The sequence below is a fragment of the Coturnix japonica genome, chromosome 4 (genome assembly GCF_054131305.1).
Source record: "Coturnix japonica strain WE chromosome 4, WE-NBRP24, whole genome shotgun sequence".
NCBI lineage: Eukaryota > Metazoa > Chordata > Aves > Galliformes > Phasianidae > Coturnix > Coturnix japonica.
In genome coordinates, this window is record NC_140666.1 from 23,341,801 (window position 1) to 23,358,954 (window position 17,154).

General features: G+C 40.3%; 1 protein-coding gene across 5 annotated transcripts in view; it reads right to left on the reverse strand.

Moving 5' to 3' along the window:
- GRIA3 (glutamate ionotropic receptor AMPA type subunit 3) overlaps positions 1–17,154 on the reverse strand; it is a 280,633-nt gene that overhangs the window by 71,125 nt on the left and 192,354 nt on the right. For all 5 annotated transcript variants that reach the window (XR_001554693.3, XM_015860743.3, XM_015860740.3 and 2 more), the window contains one exon: positions 1,099–1,286. Coding sequence is in view for 4 of the 5 variants with exons in the window: in XM_015860743.3 (XP_015716229.1) it covers positions 1,099–1,286 (188 nt within the window). In the remaining variant the exon portion in view is untranslated. The remainder of the gene's footprint in view (positions 1–1,098; positions 1,287–17,154) is intronic.

The following is a 17,154-nucleotide window of genomic DNA, read 5'->3' on the forward strand; positions in this document are numbered from 1 at the left end:
CTTGAGACAAAGCTCCCTTTTCTGCCTGTTGCTGTCTATCACCAGCATCTCCAGGACCTGTGGCAGTGATTCAGCCTCCACACACCAGCCCTCTGCTGTACCTCAGGGCTGGACTGAAATGGAATATGCTGGGAAGAAATTCATTGAATATATCTTTTGCATTTTCTAGGATCTGTTTACAGCAGTGAGGTCAACTTGCTACTAGTTTACAAGGCAACATCTCTAAAAGAATGCTAATGCTTCATGAAATTTAAATGATACTTTTGATCTATTCTGTATCATAAATCCCCACTCAAATTTATGAGGTGGTCATAATCAGACGGTTTTTCAGTCTTAACACAAACGAATTTCCACACACCAGTGACAAATAGCTACATAGATTATTATGTCCTGTACCAGCCCTGGCTTTGCAGCAAGCCCAGGCAGAGGGACCCTCTCTGTTTCTGCTTCCCATGATGTATATCTGTTTGATACCTCTTCAAGCATGTTGTGCAGAGAGGGATGTAGGCATTTTGGACTGCAACCTGGTATCACTGTGGGTGTAGGCATTCCTATGGGGTAAGGCAAGCAACGAGAAGGCTGGGCAATAAGCAAACTAGTGACTCAAAACTGGGCCCTCATCAGAAAAGGTGAATTCTATGACCTGCAATTTAGGCTTGTCAACAGCATCAGCTGTGCAGAGGGAAGGGATTAATGTCCCCCAAAGCACTAATGAACAGTTTGGACTACCAGTTGAACTTTTCTTTAGCAATATTTGCATTTGAGAATTGTTTAACTGGCCTTTTATTTCCTATCTCATGTTCCACTTCACAATCCACACCCCTGCCTGGAACTCCCTACAAGAAGCCCTAACAATAGTAATGCTGCTCTGGTAGATGTGGTTCAGTATCTTAATCTACTTAAAAAATAATACATTGTTAACATTTGGAAAAAATATCACAGAGACATTTCCTGGTAGTTTACATGTAAGTACCATCACCAGCTGTGGACATCAGTGAGGAATTTTAACTACCAGGTAACTGGTTGGTCACTGGGACTCAAATACTGACAAAATGTATCATTGAGAAACCACAATTCCTGAAAATTTCAAAAACATACCTGTTCCAAAATGGTGTTTATTCTGTCTACTTCACAGTCAATTAAGTATCTTTTCTCTTGTCGCCTGTCCATTTCCTCTATAATTCTTCTGAATTCTTGAACATCCTTTATGCTTCCTACAGATCTGGCTGTCACCTGCCAGTTGTTTTGAACTGCTGCTTCCATAATTGCCTGGAGAATGGAAAATCCTGTAGCAGAAAAGATAATGCAGCCATTTAAAATCAGAACAGAAGTAAAAACTATTTCGGATGTTTGATAAAGGGTTTGCAAAAAATATATCATCTAAAGGGACACAGACTAGCTAATAACCTGGAATTGCTTCATTACTTGAGAAAGCAACAGCGTAAGGACCAGTTTCTTATTTCTGCTATGCTACTGCCAAAGTCAGTGACTTCAGCAGAACTGTTTGGCGGTATATGACTGTAAGGCACATCAGAATCTGTCCAATATATCATATTATGACCCTCTCAGGGATGTTTATAGTCGCGCTGGGGCTGATGCCAGCTGAGAATAGGAGCCTGCAGCCATTACTTGGGCAAAAGTCCATCAGTTTGAAGAGCCGGACAGGAGGAGTAATTTGCCTGTGCAGACTGCAGCAATGGGTCATTAACTGGCAAAGGTCCAAGCACTGCACAAGAATGCCAATTAAGGCATTGTACCAGCTACTGGAGCCCTGAACCATGAGAGAATATTTTACTGACATTCACTTTGACTCCAAAAAATGTTTTTTAAATACAGAGCGTAGCAGCACTAGCTACAATTTCAGTGCTTCTGTTGAGATAATACCAACTCATTCAGAAGCTGAAACAGCCGAGAGAAGCAGCACAGACCAACCAAAGACTGCACTGTGGGATGTTACACAAGCAAACAACATTCCATTTTGTGGGAACAGCTGTGCCTGGGCTGCAGGAAGAACTCAAGTCCCCAAGTGAGAGATGGTGCGACCAGGTATGGCAACTTCAAGTCATGCTATGTAGGGGAGTCAATGGACACAGATTTGCATCCCTTTATTTTTGTATGTAGCTGAGAATTTGGTGAATTGCCTGTTTTGACTCAGGAAATTCAAATTTTTGCATTGTTCTGGTTCTTTCCAAACTGGGTAGATGCCAATCAAAGATAGAGCCCATCTTCAAACCCACACAGTCATCTCCAGTATGGATTCTTTGTATAGAAACATCCACATGAGCTACACTTCTGCCCAGATAATTTATAGGCAGAATTTTCTGTCTAATCATTTGGTCACGCTGTGGATTTCTTATCCACATCCAGGACTGAGAAGCTCAAAATGTCTTCACACCCACAAACACCTACATAAGCATACATGCTCAACAGATCAGTTCACCATGCTCGGTGATAACCCATCCCCTGTGCTCCTGAAACTGAAAAGACTTTGAGTTACAGAGAAGCAAAATATTCAGTATTTCATGCTGTACCAGTAGCTATCTGTCATTGCAGGGCTATGCTGATAACAAACAACTTGTGCCGGAGTCTGATTTTCTTTAGCCTGCTGTAAATCTACAGCAGCTGTCTGAAGGCAGGATTTGCACCATAGCGTCATTACAGATACAAAGAAGGGAAGGGTGATTTTCTAGACTGCAGTTAGATTATTATAATTCACCATGCGACTTCCTTAAGTCTCACACAAATGCCCTTACTCTCCCAATGAAGCCTTCTCAATTCTTTACACTTTTCCTTGTATGAATGTGCATTATTATTCCATGATAGGTGGTGACAATTAATATGTACACTGGTTGGGAATTCTTTCTGGCATCTGCTTTCCCCTGAGAATATTGAAACGGAGGCATTTACATATGTATAGTACAATGAACTCAGTCTTCCTTAACATCATATTTTACAAAAATGGCTGTGATATCTGTGACAGCATTATGATTCCATTACATGTAGGAGGAAGATCTAGGCCTAAGATACTTGCTTGGCTACAAATTAGGAATTCTGATGTGAGAGCACAAATAGCACTAATGGGGACTTACAAATACTTTGAGTATAAAGATATGCTTTTTAAAAAAGCGATTCTGGAAAGCAATGAATATTTATAACTTTGTTTCATCATTCATATGACATGCAAGTACGAGTCTTGAGGCTTCTTTAAACATCAGAATACAAATCATAAGTATTTTTTTTTCCCATTCACTTACCCCTCCTGTGACAACTCCCTGGAGCCCTTTATCAGCCTTACATTTCAGAAACCCCGCTCAGCACTCCTGCTTGCAGGAAGGCAGTGCAGGTGCTCCTTCTTCACAAGAATGAGTTCCCCAACCTCTGGTACCCACCACGCTGATTGCCTTCAGCACCACTTACTACATTTTACATTGCTCCCCATTATGTGTTATTTCTATAAATGACATGTCCAGGCTCCAGCTGTACTTTACCATTAAAAGTGCTGTTATATAAGCAGAGAGATTGTGTAAACAAAAGGACCATTTTATCTTCAAATGTGTACTTTTCTTGCTCCTTAACAAAGCAATGCAAGCTGTGGTTGTTCAGGGGTACACCTGGGTAATGAATGCACAAATCTTTCTCCCTGTTTTGTGTACATTAGTGACCAGTCCTGCACACTAAACCTTCCCATCTCCTGCCCTCCAGCCAGTGCACTGTGCGGATGCTGTACAAAGGATGCTCATTCCAACACCCCCAGTGGTGTGGATCATTCAGGAGTGCCTCTCAACCCAGCTGCCCAGCAGGAAGCCAGCCAGCTACCCAGCTATCTCTGCTTTGTAGCTTTCCATGGTTCACATCATTGCTACCCAGAAAGGCTAAAGTACTGGCAATCCATAACAAATATGTGAAGATGCAGTGCAGAAAGGGTTTTCATTAGTGTTATGCTGCTTCAAAATTTAAAGCAAATATGTATATATTTTTAAGGCAAGAAAAAATCACTTTCTTCTCTGAGATGACAGCAACAAGGCCATCTCTAAGAGAAACACAACAACACCATGACTGAAATTCACCGGTTGCTCATTGGTTAAACACTTACAACAGCCCCAAATCTGATCTTTTAAATACTTTTTTCCTTAGTCAGACTGTGGCTGTGAAGGAAGCAGGATGGAGAATGCATCTTTCTGGAAATGCTGCTGCTGGAAGTGTATCCTTCTGATGAAGGGGACAGACTCTTAAGCAGGGTCTGTGGTGAAATAACGTGAAATGGCTTCAAGTTAGAAAGAGTAGATTTATGTTGGATATAAGGAAAAAGTCTTCTACAGTGAGGGTGTGAGGCAATGGAACAGGCTGCCCAAAGAGGTGGTGGGTGCCTCATCCTGGAGACATTAAGTGAGGCTGGATCAGGCTCTGAGCACTTGATGGAGCTGTAGGTGTAGGTCACCACAGGGGAGTTGGACTAGACCTTTAAAAGTCCCTTCCAACTCTAAGGATTCTATGCCAGCTTTTCTGACAACACCATGTCCCTTTGCTGCACTATGACAGTAACATATTGGCATTACTAATACACAGGTAAGTCTGGCCACATGATGACAACGCCCATACTTAGCAGGTCACACAGCAGTCGTGTTATGCTTTCGGTGCTTCTGCCCATGACCCAGGGCGGGGCTGCACTTCTGACTGCTGAATGCAACCATACAAGTTAGTCTGACCTGTACATACTAAAAGCACCAATCCTGGACTTAATATTCAAGTGCAGTGTAGTCCAACTTATTCTTGAATTATTAATGATTTAAAAAAGCTAACCCTCACCTAAACTGTCAGCAAAATGACTGGGCTTGAAGAAACTATAGCAATAAAACTCAAATAAAACAAGTGCCCAGTTTACTACTCAGTGAGCTGAAGCAAGTACCCTGATTTTTGCTGACTAAGGCTTGCAAAGAGGGAAAATATTCAATACAGTTTTTCCTAATAGCATGGAAAATAGAATTTGTTGCAATGCTGTATCTCTGCTTTAAACCATCCAGACCACATTACATTCTGGGCAGCCCTCACTGCAGCCAGACTGAGACATACATACACTCTGTATCTTCACAGGAAGAGGTGATGGTGTCTGTCTTTCATATAGTTATTTTGATACAAGGATGTCTGACCCTATCAGCAGAGGTGAAAAGGACATTTAACTCTTTTTCATCTGTTCATGAAGCTCACAAAACATTTCCCACATCCCATAAGCAAAATTCATCCATGCAGTTTGCTCAGACAGATGAAATTCTACATAATTCATCACTGAACTTATTTAGACAACAGCAGTTGTTAATATGCCATGAGTAAGTGACCTCACTGGAACGTCTGTAACATCACATAAGAGCCCTCACAGATGGCACCAAAGTACTAAGAAAAAATTACAGTGTTGTAATTAACTCCTCTTCTGAATGTTCCAGGTAAGATCTTGGATCTTAAGCTCCTATTAGAAATGGAAGATTATTTACTTGCAGTCCCTCTTTCTTTTTCCCTTGATGAGTATGGAAGATCTTTAAGGAGTACATTTTCCTGGAAAGCAGAACATTTTTTGCCTGGTGAACATCATGAATATCAGCTTGGATCCAAATACTCATTTTCAACCTGTGACATGATCCAAAGAACTAAGATTTTGGCTTACATGCAAACTTCAGGGATTTAACGACATGCTCACATTCGACCAGGCCAGGAAGGAGGCCATCAAGGCTAGTGTTTTCTAAAGCCAAACACAAGTCCTATGACACCAACTTACTTTTTGAGTGTACCAGCGGTCCGTAAGTTGAGATACACACAGATGCTCTGTGTGTTTGGAGGTGAGCATAGCACTAGTATAAGGCAAATTGATAGACACAATACATGTGATTAAAAACCAGCTACCCAACTCAAATCCTGCCTTATCATTCCAAGTCCAAGCATATTAGTTTGGTAAGCACCTTCCGCACAGCTTGTGCTCAATGATATTAAAGTAGGGGAAGATGTAATGAATGAGCTGATAAATTAACCATCAGAAAGAGATGCAGCAACTGACCATTACCGAGTTCTCTCTCAGCCTAAAACATTTAAGTTCAAACTATTAAATAAATGTTGAATAACCACATTCCATCTGTTTTTGACCTATTTCTACCAGGCAACCAATACGTGAAGTGCTATGCTCCACTGTTCTGCTAGCAGACAATTTCCTAGACCAAGCAGCAAACACATTCTAGTGTGAGTTGTTTCTTCTATTTGGATTCAGTAAACCTCTAGTCTCCCCTGTACACACATTATATTACTGCAACCTGTCACCCATAAACACAGAAATCTACACAAACAGACACAACGGCTTGGTTGTGTGTAAGTGAACTTGCTTGGCTCTAAACAAGAATTTACAGGAGCCATCTGGTCTGCATTTGTTCAGCATGGGATATAGCTAAACATGCAGGAATTCAGATCAGCTGAATGCAAGTAAAAGCCTTATTTTTTTTATTTTTTTTTAAGTGCTTCTTTCAGAATGCTTTTCACCTTGATCTGCTCTTCTACAACATTCTTGCATCTAATTCATCTCACATTTTACTCAGGTTTTAGGTCAATGCAACTCAGTGATTCTGAATACAGCTGTGCCAGTGTAAAATGAGAGTAATGTAGTAAGGGAGCAAAGAGTACAATAACCAAGGGCAGACGTAAAGACACCATAAGCAATGCTGTCACTTCAGTAAGGGGACTTTTACATATGACTTTCACAATAAAGTTGACAGGTCTCCTAGCATATGACAGATAGGTATACCTCAACATAATAATATGATCTGAAGTTTACTGAAACAGCTGTGTCTTGTTTTTAGCTTTGGCATTCTTTATTTAAATATTTTCAAGTGAATAACTGTATTTGAGCTGTTACAGTCTTCTGGATGCAAATGGGTAACAAAACAGATGAGATGGAGGCACTTAAAAACCAAAGCATTCTGCTTGGGGAAATATAACAGGTAAACAATTGTGCAGAGAAGGCAGAAGAACTAGCACAGAATACCAAACAAAGCAATAATATATTCAGAGAAGTGACAGAAGGTGAAGAGCACTGTGTTGTCCAGTGGGCAGGGGCTGCAGGGTATCATCTCCGTATTTATTACAAAAAATTTCTTGATACTGATGCTGTCAGAAAGCTGACAGAGGTAGCAGCAGGGGCATCCACCAACAGAGGATGCTGAGGTCTTGGAGACATGGGCCTAAGGGTTATGGAAGAAAGACCTAAAAGGAAAACATTTTATTTACACACAAGCAATAGAACCTTGAAGCTACATAAACATCGAAAAAAAACTTCCAAGTCTTCAGATCCAAATGCAAATAATTAAACGGCTTAAGTACACGGTGATCTCATCTGCCAAGTTCTACACTGAGTCAACGGCTTTGTCTCTCACCAGCAGAGACCTGAAAGCCTGAAATTACAAAGCAAGCACAATATTGTCATAAACACAGTGGTATCCAAAACCTGGAGCTGAACTCCAGTGATATTCCTGCCTAGTGCCTATTTCCTGAGTGCTCTCCAGCAAGGACGTGCTCCAAGAAACATCAGCAAACTCAGAAAACATCATTTACTGAGTACAGTCCTGCATCCCACTGCACTGTCAGGAAACCAACAACCTAGCCTGTCAGATACTACCAAGTTGACCAAAATGAGGCCCTAAGTCTGCCCTAAACTTCAGGCACACTTAGACAACAGCCTGTAATATAGTAACGCGGTGGAAAACACAGCAATGTTAGCAGGACAGCAAAGCCCTAGGCTGCAGCACACGAGGCTATGCCTAAATAAAGCAACACAGAAGCAAAAGAAAAAATGCTCAACCTTGGAATACTGCAGGTAGGTAGGGATCTCCATCAAGATACCCTTGCCTCCACTGAAAACCCTTAAATGAGGTTTGGGAAGGGGTGGATCCTGGCTCCACCCTTCTGTACCTTCTCAGGTACATTGCATGCACCTGAGCCCCCTCAAGCTGGCCCTACCTTTTCACTAGGTGCTCAATCATTGGTTCAAGCCACAACTTAGCATTTCCACTACACACTCCCTTTGGTTCTCTTTCTAGTTCATGAGAGAGATAACATGGAACAATGTTTTCTTCCATGTTTGTGAGAGGCATAGAAAACAATGAAAGGTAACACAAACATGAAATTGTGTAAGGGATTATTTTGTAGGAATCACTGATGACTCGTACCTGCAATTGAGAAGCTAAAAGAGAACAAAAATCCCAATGTGTTGACTAGCACTCAACTGATGAGGCTAATTACTGCATGTTAAAAATACATACCTAATTGTGTTTACATATTTATCACAGCAAAAAGACTCTAATTAGGAGTCACAGAGTTGCAATTACCAGGCTGGAGAAGAAAACCCAACATGTCTGCAAGACAACTGAAAAACATTCTATGTGAAGCCAGTTCTCAAAGGGAAAGCTTACAGAAGCTAAAACTGGAGCATGTGCAGATGTTGCAAGACAATGATGAATTCAACTCATCTTTTGGTGACACAATGATCTTTGAGAGGATATATTCAGCTTATTTTATCACTTGGAGAAGAACAAGGAATGGAAAGCCACAAAGATGTAACAGTGGGATTCTAAGCACCTTGCTCAAGGCTTGCTGAATTGAGTGGGGTGCTGTGATGAACACTGACTCTATCTAGGGAATTGTTCAACGATGCATAGTGACAATAATGCGAATATGGTACAAGAGAGGAGAGAGGTGGTGATAAGTACCCAAAAGGTTATTTAAGGGGAAGACTCACCTAGTAGAGGCCTTCAGTCTGCTAGAAAACACTGAAACAATCTCCACCAAGGAGCAATCCCAAAGAGATGCTGCCACAGTGATGGTCAGACCTTAAATGTGATCTAGAGGAGGTGGACTCAGGCTCCACCCCTTCTAGGAGCACAGCTAGATTACCCTCACCTGTGCTCCCACAGCTGACCCAACACTTGCCTCAGCTGATTAATCAGAGGTTCAGGCTGTGATTACCAATTTCTCCTACAGGAACAAAGGGCCTGGCCTGTACACAATGATAATGCTGGCCTTCTTATCAGCATGTGTTATTCCAGAAGTACGCGTGGGCACAGAGGTGGGCACACAGAGCTTACACTTAACACAAAGCAGTGCACATCACATGAGATGTTTAAATATCATTCAATTTTCAGAAAAAAATCTTAAAAAATAATAACAGAATGAAGAATGAATTGTCTTATACCAAACAGAGAATCAGTAATAGGGCCAAAATTCAATTTTAGGTTCTCTTAATTCATATATAGAGATTTATTTCCAGCCATGACATAGTCGAATACAAACATTTAAAGATTCTTGTACTGCCAATACACCAGTGAGCACCAGTGAAATTACATAGTAAAACCATCAGTACATTATCTTAGAAACATTTAACCTGTAATCTTATTTGCTAGAGTACACTGAAAGCTACGTATCCCCTTACTGATATGGGATACTGATGGGAAGAGTTTCTTATTTTTCTGGGTGAAGCTGTACAATCTGGGTACAAATGCAAATAAACTTAAAAGGGAAATGTTTGGGGGAATTATTATCTGAGAAAGGAAATAAAAATTAATCCTTTTTTAAATATGAAAATACTTCTTTGGCCAAAAGAGAATATTAGTACATTTATTCTGATGCATTGGAACAGGGAAACTTATCCACTTAGCAACAGCAGAAAATTTTGAATATAGCTAAAACCTGACTTCATATATCATATATCAATCCCTGCATTCATTTAAAGAGCTACAATGTAATCTCAATGAATGATGCAAACAAGATTATTGATAACACAAGATAATTCTTTGCCATGATATGCACAGAGCTTTTAGCATGAGTATGCCAAGAGTATTGCTGATTGCTTTCTTAAAACATGTCTAGAACTGCTGAGTCTAAAAAAAATGATAAATATTATTCCTTTGAAGAAACAATCACAGGAGATTATGGTAATCAGACTATGAATTGAAATACATATTCATCACAAAAGAACAACTGAGTTCACCTCAGATAAACGTCTTAGAAAAAATTATTCTAGTTGAATTGTCTTCAAACATAGTAAAATTACTCTTTGTATCTGACCTTCAGTCAATCACGTTAGAAAAATATTTATTCCTCTCCCTAACCTTTATCTACACTTTCTGTCTTTCAAACTACCTGAGCAAACAAACCTTTTGCCTCTGAGAATTTTCATTAACAGATGCTATCAGCCTTTCAAAGTCTCTCTTCATCAACACCTCACCCTTTGGTATCCTGCATTTTAATTGCCCTTGCAGCTGGAATACATCTCTCGTCTCAACCAGTAAGTTAATTTCCTTTTATTTATTCTGAACACTAAAAAAATACAGCAATCAAAGGGTGAGTGCTGATTTTAAAAATATTCTGAAATTTAAATGAGTTTTTATGATAATATAGATGATAATTTATGGATCTATACTCACAGCACGCGTGTTTCTTTTCAGCCACTCAGTTTGTTATTTCTGCTTTTTTATTGCCCATAGCTAGCAACACAGCTTTCACACAACACCATTACCTCTATTTTTTGAGTTCAATCATTTCCCTTCATGACAACCAAGTATTTGTTAGCTACAAGGCCTCACATTAGTTTGAGATAGATCTATACTCTTCCTTGACTACTTGGCATTACTTGGCCAGGACTGGGATTGAACATTCAACGGCAGTTAGACTGCAGTGAGGCCACAGGATGACAGTGCAGAAACTCTGCAGAAGATTAACATGACAGTGAAATACAATACAAAATCTGAATCAGCATAAAACTCAGGGGGTAGAATGAGTACCTCCTGGCTCAGTGCACTGTGCTGGTAACCTAACTCCACTACCTTTTGCACCATGATGTGGTGGATTCTGTGAGTCGATGAGTCCTGGTTTATCCTGCAGGATAGTGACATACATCAGGCACACTGCCTGCAGAGCTGAGACTATCAATGGCCAGCCAGGGGATTCATTGGTCTTCATATGCTATTGAAAAAGGACAGCAGAGGCGAAATAATGCCTTGTTGTTAATATGCAACCTTATAATCCTATCTGACTATTACAAGTCTGCTTCATTATATCAAAAACATTAAGAATTTTACACATCAGCCACCCCTTTTCTGTTCATACCCATTATTTTTTCAGTGCAGATTTGTATTTTGCAATTCCCAAACACGGTTTGCAGTCAGTGTCCTTAGCTGGGGAAAGAAACAACAGATTTATGTATCTGCGGTCAGTTACTGAGGATGCTATACCTAACTTAGCTCATGGTGACAGCTTAGATGAAACATTATGCTGAAAAATATGGAAATGTGTGAACATTTCAGCATAGGAATCAGTAACTGGAGACACCAGTGTGACTCAGAACTTTAGCTCTGGCTTCAGTTTTCCAAGTTTTGATGTTCTCAGCTGGAGAAAGAAGGAGAGAGAGCATTCTCAGAGTTGGCTCCATGCTTAAGCTGAGCCTCAAATTCAAATTTTCTAGCTTGTGATTACAACACAACTCCTTCCAAGACATTACACCCAAGGATTCATTTATTTTTTTTTCCCCTGCAGTGCAGGGAAAAGATCCCATCCATTTTCATGCTCCTCAAATAGAATTTGCACAGGAAAGCATAACAGAGTTTTTATCTATACAAAAATAAATGGTAATATTATCTAGGCATGGGTAGAGTTTGTCTAACTTACTGCTTTGATAGTTATTTACTCTTCTGATGGGCTTCAGACAGAAACAGGACTTAGGGAACAACATGGGACTCTGAAGGTAATTTATACAAAGGCTCAGCTTTACCACAGGTAACCACCTTGGGCAAAACTGATTCTGCCTAGCAAGGACCTGCCAGATTTTCAGAGGCAATTAAGATGCAGAAGCATCTCAGCAGAGCACTCCTTTGATTTAAAGGGCAACCGGGCATGTATCTCAATGAGGTAGTTCTCACAATGTGACTGTGTTTATGTTGAAACCCTAAATACCTCAAACAGCCCTGTCCTGTATGTCTTTGGAAATCACTTATGAAAATAGGATGTGTGCTTTTCAGGGATACGTACTCTGTGGCCTGCTTAAAAAGTAGCACAGAATTCTCCACAGAATACATTGTTAATTAGTTATTTCATTGCAAGGTGCTCAACAAGTGCACAGATAAGGACTGGCTAAATGGGATGTATGCATCTGAGAAAGACTATCAGTTGTTGCAGTGACAGAACAGTTAAAAGGAAGGAAGCTTGCATATAATCTACACACTCTTTTATTTTCATAGTTTGAAGCTAAATTGTTCTTAATGTTTTCTTGGAGTTATTTTGTAAAATTAGGAAGCTGTATCAAACACATCCTTGGGACCAGTCAGCCTCAGTACTCCAATTACTTTGGGCTTCGCACCCAATTACACTGCCAAGTGTTTACTTTATTTAAAGCATTTATATGCTATTAGAATATTCAAGCCAATATTCAGTGAAACAAAATAACTATCCTATTCCATTTGTTTTGATATTATGCTGATGCATGACTACTCTTCTGTGACTCTGAAGTCTCACCAATCTGATTGCATGGTTAGCCAACTACAATGATAAAATATGCAAACAAAATCTGTATTATCTAATCTGAAGGAGAAAATATATAGTGAATGGTGCACAGTGCTAGAAGCACAAGCACTGACAGTCCTTATCACTTAGTCTATCATTACTGCAGTCATTCAGGCAGAGAAAGGTCTCACAGAACAAGTGAGGTCCCTGGCAGACAGAATGGGAAGGTTGTAAGTGTTCTGCACAAATGAACACTTAAAACAAAAGGTTATCATTCCACCACTGCCCTCCTTCAGTAGAGTGGCACTTTTTAGATGTTTAGCCATTATTTTTTTCCCCAAGTACACGAAATAAAACTTCTGTATGTTAACATTTTCTGCCACTGAAATAATCTCTATGCAGGTATGAAAAGCAAGGGAAAATCAGGTCAGTTGCGCCTGAGAGCAACTGGAATTGAACTCAATAAAAAAAAATGCATCTAACCTGCCTAATTATTAATGTACAGATGTTCTAGGCTCGAAATATAGTGGCAAGGTTTACTTCAGGGAGCTAGTCCCCTCTGATGGTACACAATGCTAACCTAACCCTCACCTTGCAGTGAAATATCAGACTAACACCTTTCTTTCTGAAGAAGGATGTTCTGATTTGTCTGGAAAAAAAAAAAGAAAAAAAGAAAAAGGCAAACAAACAAAAAAAGGATGTTCTTTAAACATCAGATTCTTATAATTGTGCTATAAACCACAGCACAATAAGGAGTCATGAATCACATGTAATTCTACACATCACAAGTTCTCAGTCAGTCTTAGCTACTGACACCAGATTTCCTCGCTGACTGGAGCATGTCCCATCACTTTGCTGATTTCTTTCTTTCTTTTTTTTTTTTTTTAAATGAAAAAAACCCACCTATCTATACTGTGCATCTTTGCCCTCATTCTTTAGATAGCCCTTTAGGTAAAGGAGATCTTATTGGTGTCTTCATTTCTGTATATGAGAAGTAGCACTGTTGTCTCCATTGCTACATCTCACATCTTCTGCTCACTTACTCGCCCCACTGCGATTCACCTCTGTCACTTCAGATAATGTGAAACTGAGGGATGATTAAAAGTGAAATCATGCTGAAAGATGCCGTCCTACCATGCAGTTAAGCATGCCCCATCTCTACTGCCATTAATTATGTGCTGCATTAGTGGTTCAGGTACAAGCCCCAGGATACCTGCAACCTAACTTAAGTGCATTCCTGAGTGTCTTTATCTATTTAAGCTTCCAGAGGAGAGCAGATTTATGCCTTTATCTATCCTGAATAGCAAATGAGAAACAAATTGACTTCCCAGTTCCTCAGCCATCCACATAGCACCACCACCTCATTTTCCACATACAGTAATATTTTCTTCTCCCTCTTTCTTCCTTGGGAGTGAAGAAGAATGAGAGCCAAGTTAACAGTATATGCTCTAAACCAGTTATTTTCCATTCCCTGTAGAGAGTTTTAAAACATTGGCAATCACCATGAGCCTAAATTTGCTTCAGCTAGAGACATCTAGCATTTCTGCAGGAATTTAGAGCTCAGTTGTGAATATGTCTGCCATATTCCTGAAGAGGTTAGTATGAGTTGTTCCTAAAAGAGCTTGCAGAAAGACTGAGTTTAGTTGTAAGCATATAATTCTAAAAGAAAAAGGAGCTTTTGGCATTCAGAATTAAAAGCAAGCAATTTGCAATATTTTTCATGTAATTCTTTGGCTCATCAGGCCATGGCCACAGAATGGTTTGCAATAGCTCCTGTCTACATCTATGCAGAATTCTTATTTACAGTCTAGACCTGTGAATATTTCTTTTGAAGCAGAGTAATCATGATGTGATTCACTTAATCCCAAGCACCAAACATATCTCCTACAGCACTAAGTTCCAGGGAGCTTTGCCATTCACTGCAGAGGGAACAGCATGAAATGCTGTGTTGAATCGTGTGCACCATTCAGCACAAAGCAGCAAGATGATTCTGTGATTCTGCATTGCATTTATTGTATTTTTTCCACTTTGCTGGGCGCTTATTATTTCTTGTAAAATACAGTAATCTGGTTGGTCTCCTGAAGTAAAAAAATAACGCTGTTAAAATTAAAATTAACTTGGCCAACTGCACACTGAGTTATTATAGAAGCAGAAAAATAAAATCTCATTTTGTTACAAAGTAGAAGCGGGGAACTGAACCCCTTCACCCACATCTGTCAGCTTTATAATCTCCAGCTCATCTTTCTTAACTCCCTCCTGATGGATGTCTTCAAACAGCAGGACTCTAATTTGTACAAGCAGCACTTACCAAAGTGGAAACTCATGTCTGTTAACAAGAAATTAGTATGTAGCTGTCACAGTCTATCAGGAGTAACTTAGATCTTTTCTAAAGAGTTGATTTTCTAATGGCAAAAGAAGAAAGGAAGGGTACATTTGAATCCCAAAGACAATCTTTTTATAAGTCACAAAAAGCATTTCTGGTCACGTGCTCACGGATAGCAGACATAAGGTTCAAGCAACATGGAAATGTCTAACACAGTAGACATACCTCCCATTGGCTTCTCTAGGAATTTTGCATGCAGCTCTGGTGTGGCAAAGATCTCAGCTACCAGACATTCATATTTTCTTGCTTGATTTTTTCTCCTAAATAAACGATGGGTACTGACAATGTGAGAAAGGTTTCAGTCTCTACTGAAGCTTCATTTTCTGTATCCTTAGAGAAGCAATATTGATCTTCAAGAACACACTGGATCCACCTCTAACACTTCTGTGCGGTGTGAGTCCCTTGCCATACATGATGAGCTTTTACAGTAGCTGTTTTTCAATAAACAACTTAAATTTTCTTGGCACCTGAGGACCATAACTATGGCTTTTTTCAAAGTGTTGCAGACCATCAAACTAGCACTTGGTTCAGAAGGTGGGAACTAAGGGAGAGATGCCTGTCCTGTTGTAAGTGAAAATCAGGTTCGTGATTGCCTGAGGAACATGAACATCCATTAGCCTATGGGTCCCATTGAGATGCAGGTTAAGATGTGGCAGCATTCAGACTATGCTAAAGTAGCTGTTCCATATCCAGGTGGACTGTGGAGGAAATCACGTTTTCGTCACTTTACAGAAGAGACAAACTGCATCCAACTACCCGGTGTAGAAAATATAACTGCAGGGTGTATCTGAAATACACACACTGACCTCATTCTAAACAGTTATTTCAAATGCTTTTTCCTCCCAAAAGTCACATGGATAATATACTTCATTTATTTGGAAAGAGTGTCCAGGAGATAAAAAAATAACAGGGATCTCTAAAGACAAAAACACTGCTGCGATGCCCTTACTCTGTTTGTTTGTTTGATCATTTGTTTGCTTTCCCAGACAGAAGCTGCATTTTCTGGCTGGCTTATTCTTTTTCAAGCAGAGTGGCCTTTATAGAATGGACAGAAAGTCTGACAGCTTTTACAGATGATGCACCTAATTTGTGCCCCTCCCCATAAAAGGAGAGGCTCCACTTGGCGTTTTCAAAGCAACTCATAGTAGGTGGCTGCAACAATTCACAGAATCACAGAATGGCAGGGGTTGGAATGGACCTCAAGAGATCATCAACTCCAACTCCCTGCTAGAGCAACTTCCCCACAGTAGGTTGCACAGGCAGGTGTCCCGACAGGTCTTGAATATCTCCTTAGAAGGAGACTCCACCACCTCTCTAGGCAGCCTGTTCCAGTGCTCTGTCATCCTTACTGTAAAGAAGTTCTTCCATGTGTTTGTATGGAACTTACTACGTTCAAGTTTTAAGCCATTGCTCTTTGTCCTATTACCACGCACCACTGAGAATAGTGTGGCATCATCCATTTGCAACCCTCTTCCCTTCAGATATTTATAAACATTAATCAGATTCCACCAATGAAACAGGCAGAGTTGGTGCATAAGGTAACTTCTAATCATGATTAGAAAACAAAGTTCTAAGGTTTAAATTTACAATAGAATTATAGAACCATTTAGATTAAAAAAGACCCTTAAGATCATCAAGTCCAACCGTACGTGTAACACTATCAAGTCCATCACTGAGCCATGTCTCTAAGCACCGCATCCATATGTCTCTCAGAATCACAGAAACACAGACTATCCAAGGTTGGAAGAGACCCACAAGAACCATTGAGTCCAATTCTGGGCTCCACACAGGACCCAAACCTAATGTCTCAGAATGGTGTATCAACACTCTCTGAGCTCTGGCAGCTTGGGATGGTGCCCACTGCCTTGGGGAGCTGTTCCATGCTCACCACCCTCTGGTACAGAACCTGTCCCTAACCCCCACCCTCCCCTCCTCTGGCACAGCTCCATGTGAACTCCCTCAGGTCCTGCTGCTGTCCCCAAAGAGCAGAGCTCAGTGCTGCCCTCCACTCCCTGTGAAGAGCTGTGGCTGCCATGAGGGGTCTCCTTAGCCCCCTCTGCTCTGGGTCCAACAAACCTGCTCCTCATACATTTTGCTCTCCAGACCCTTCCCCACCTTTATAGTGCTTTTCTTGGATGCTCTCAAATAGTTTATGTCCTTATATTCTGGCACCCAAAAATGCACCCATTGCTCAAGGTGAGCACTGTACCATTGCAGAGTACAGTGGGACAAACACTGCTGTCTCTGAA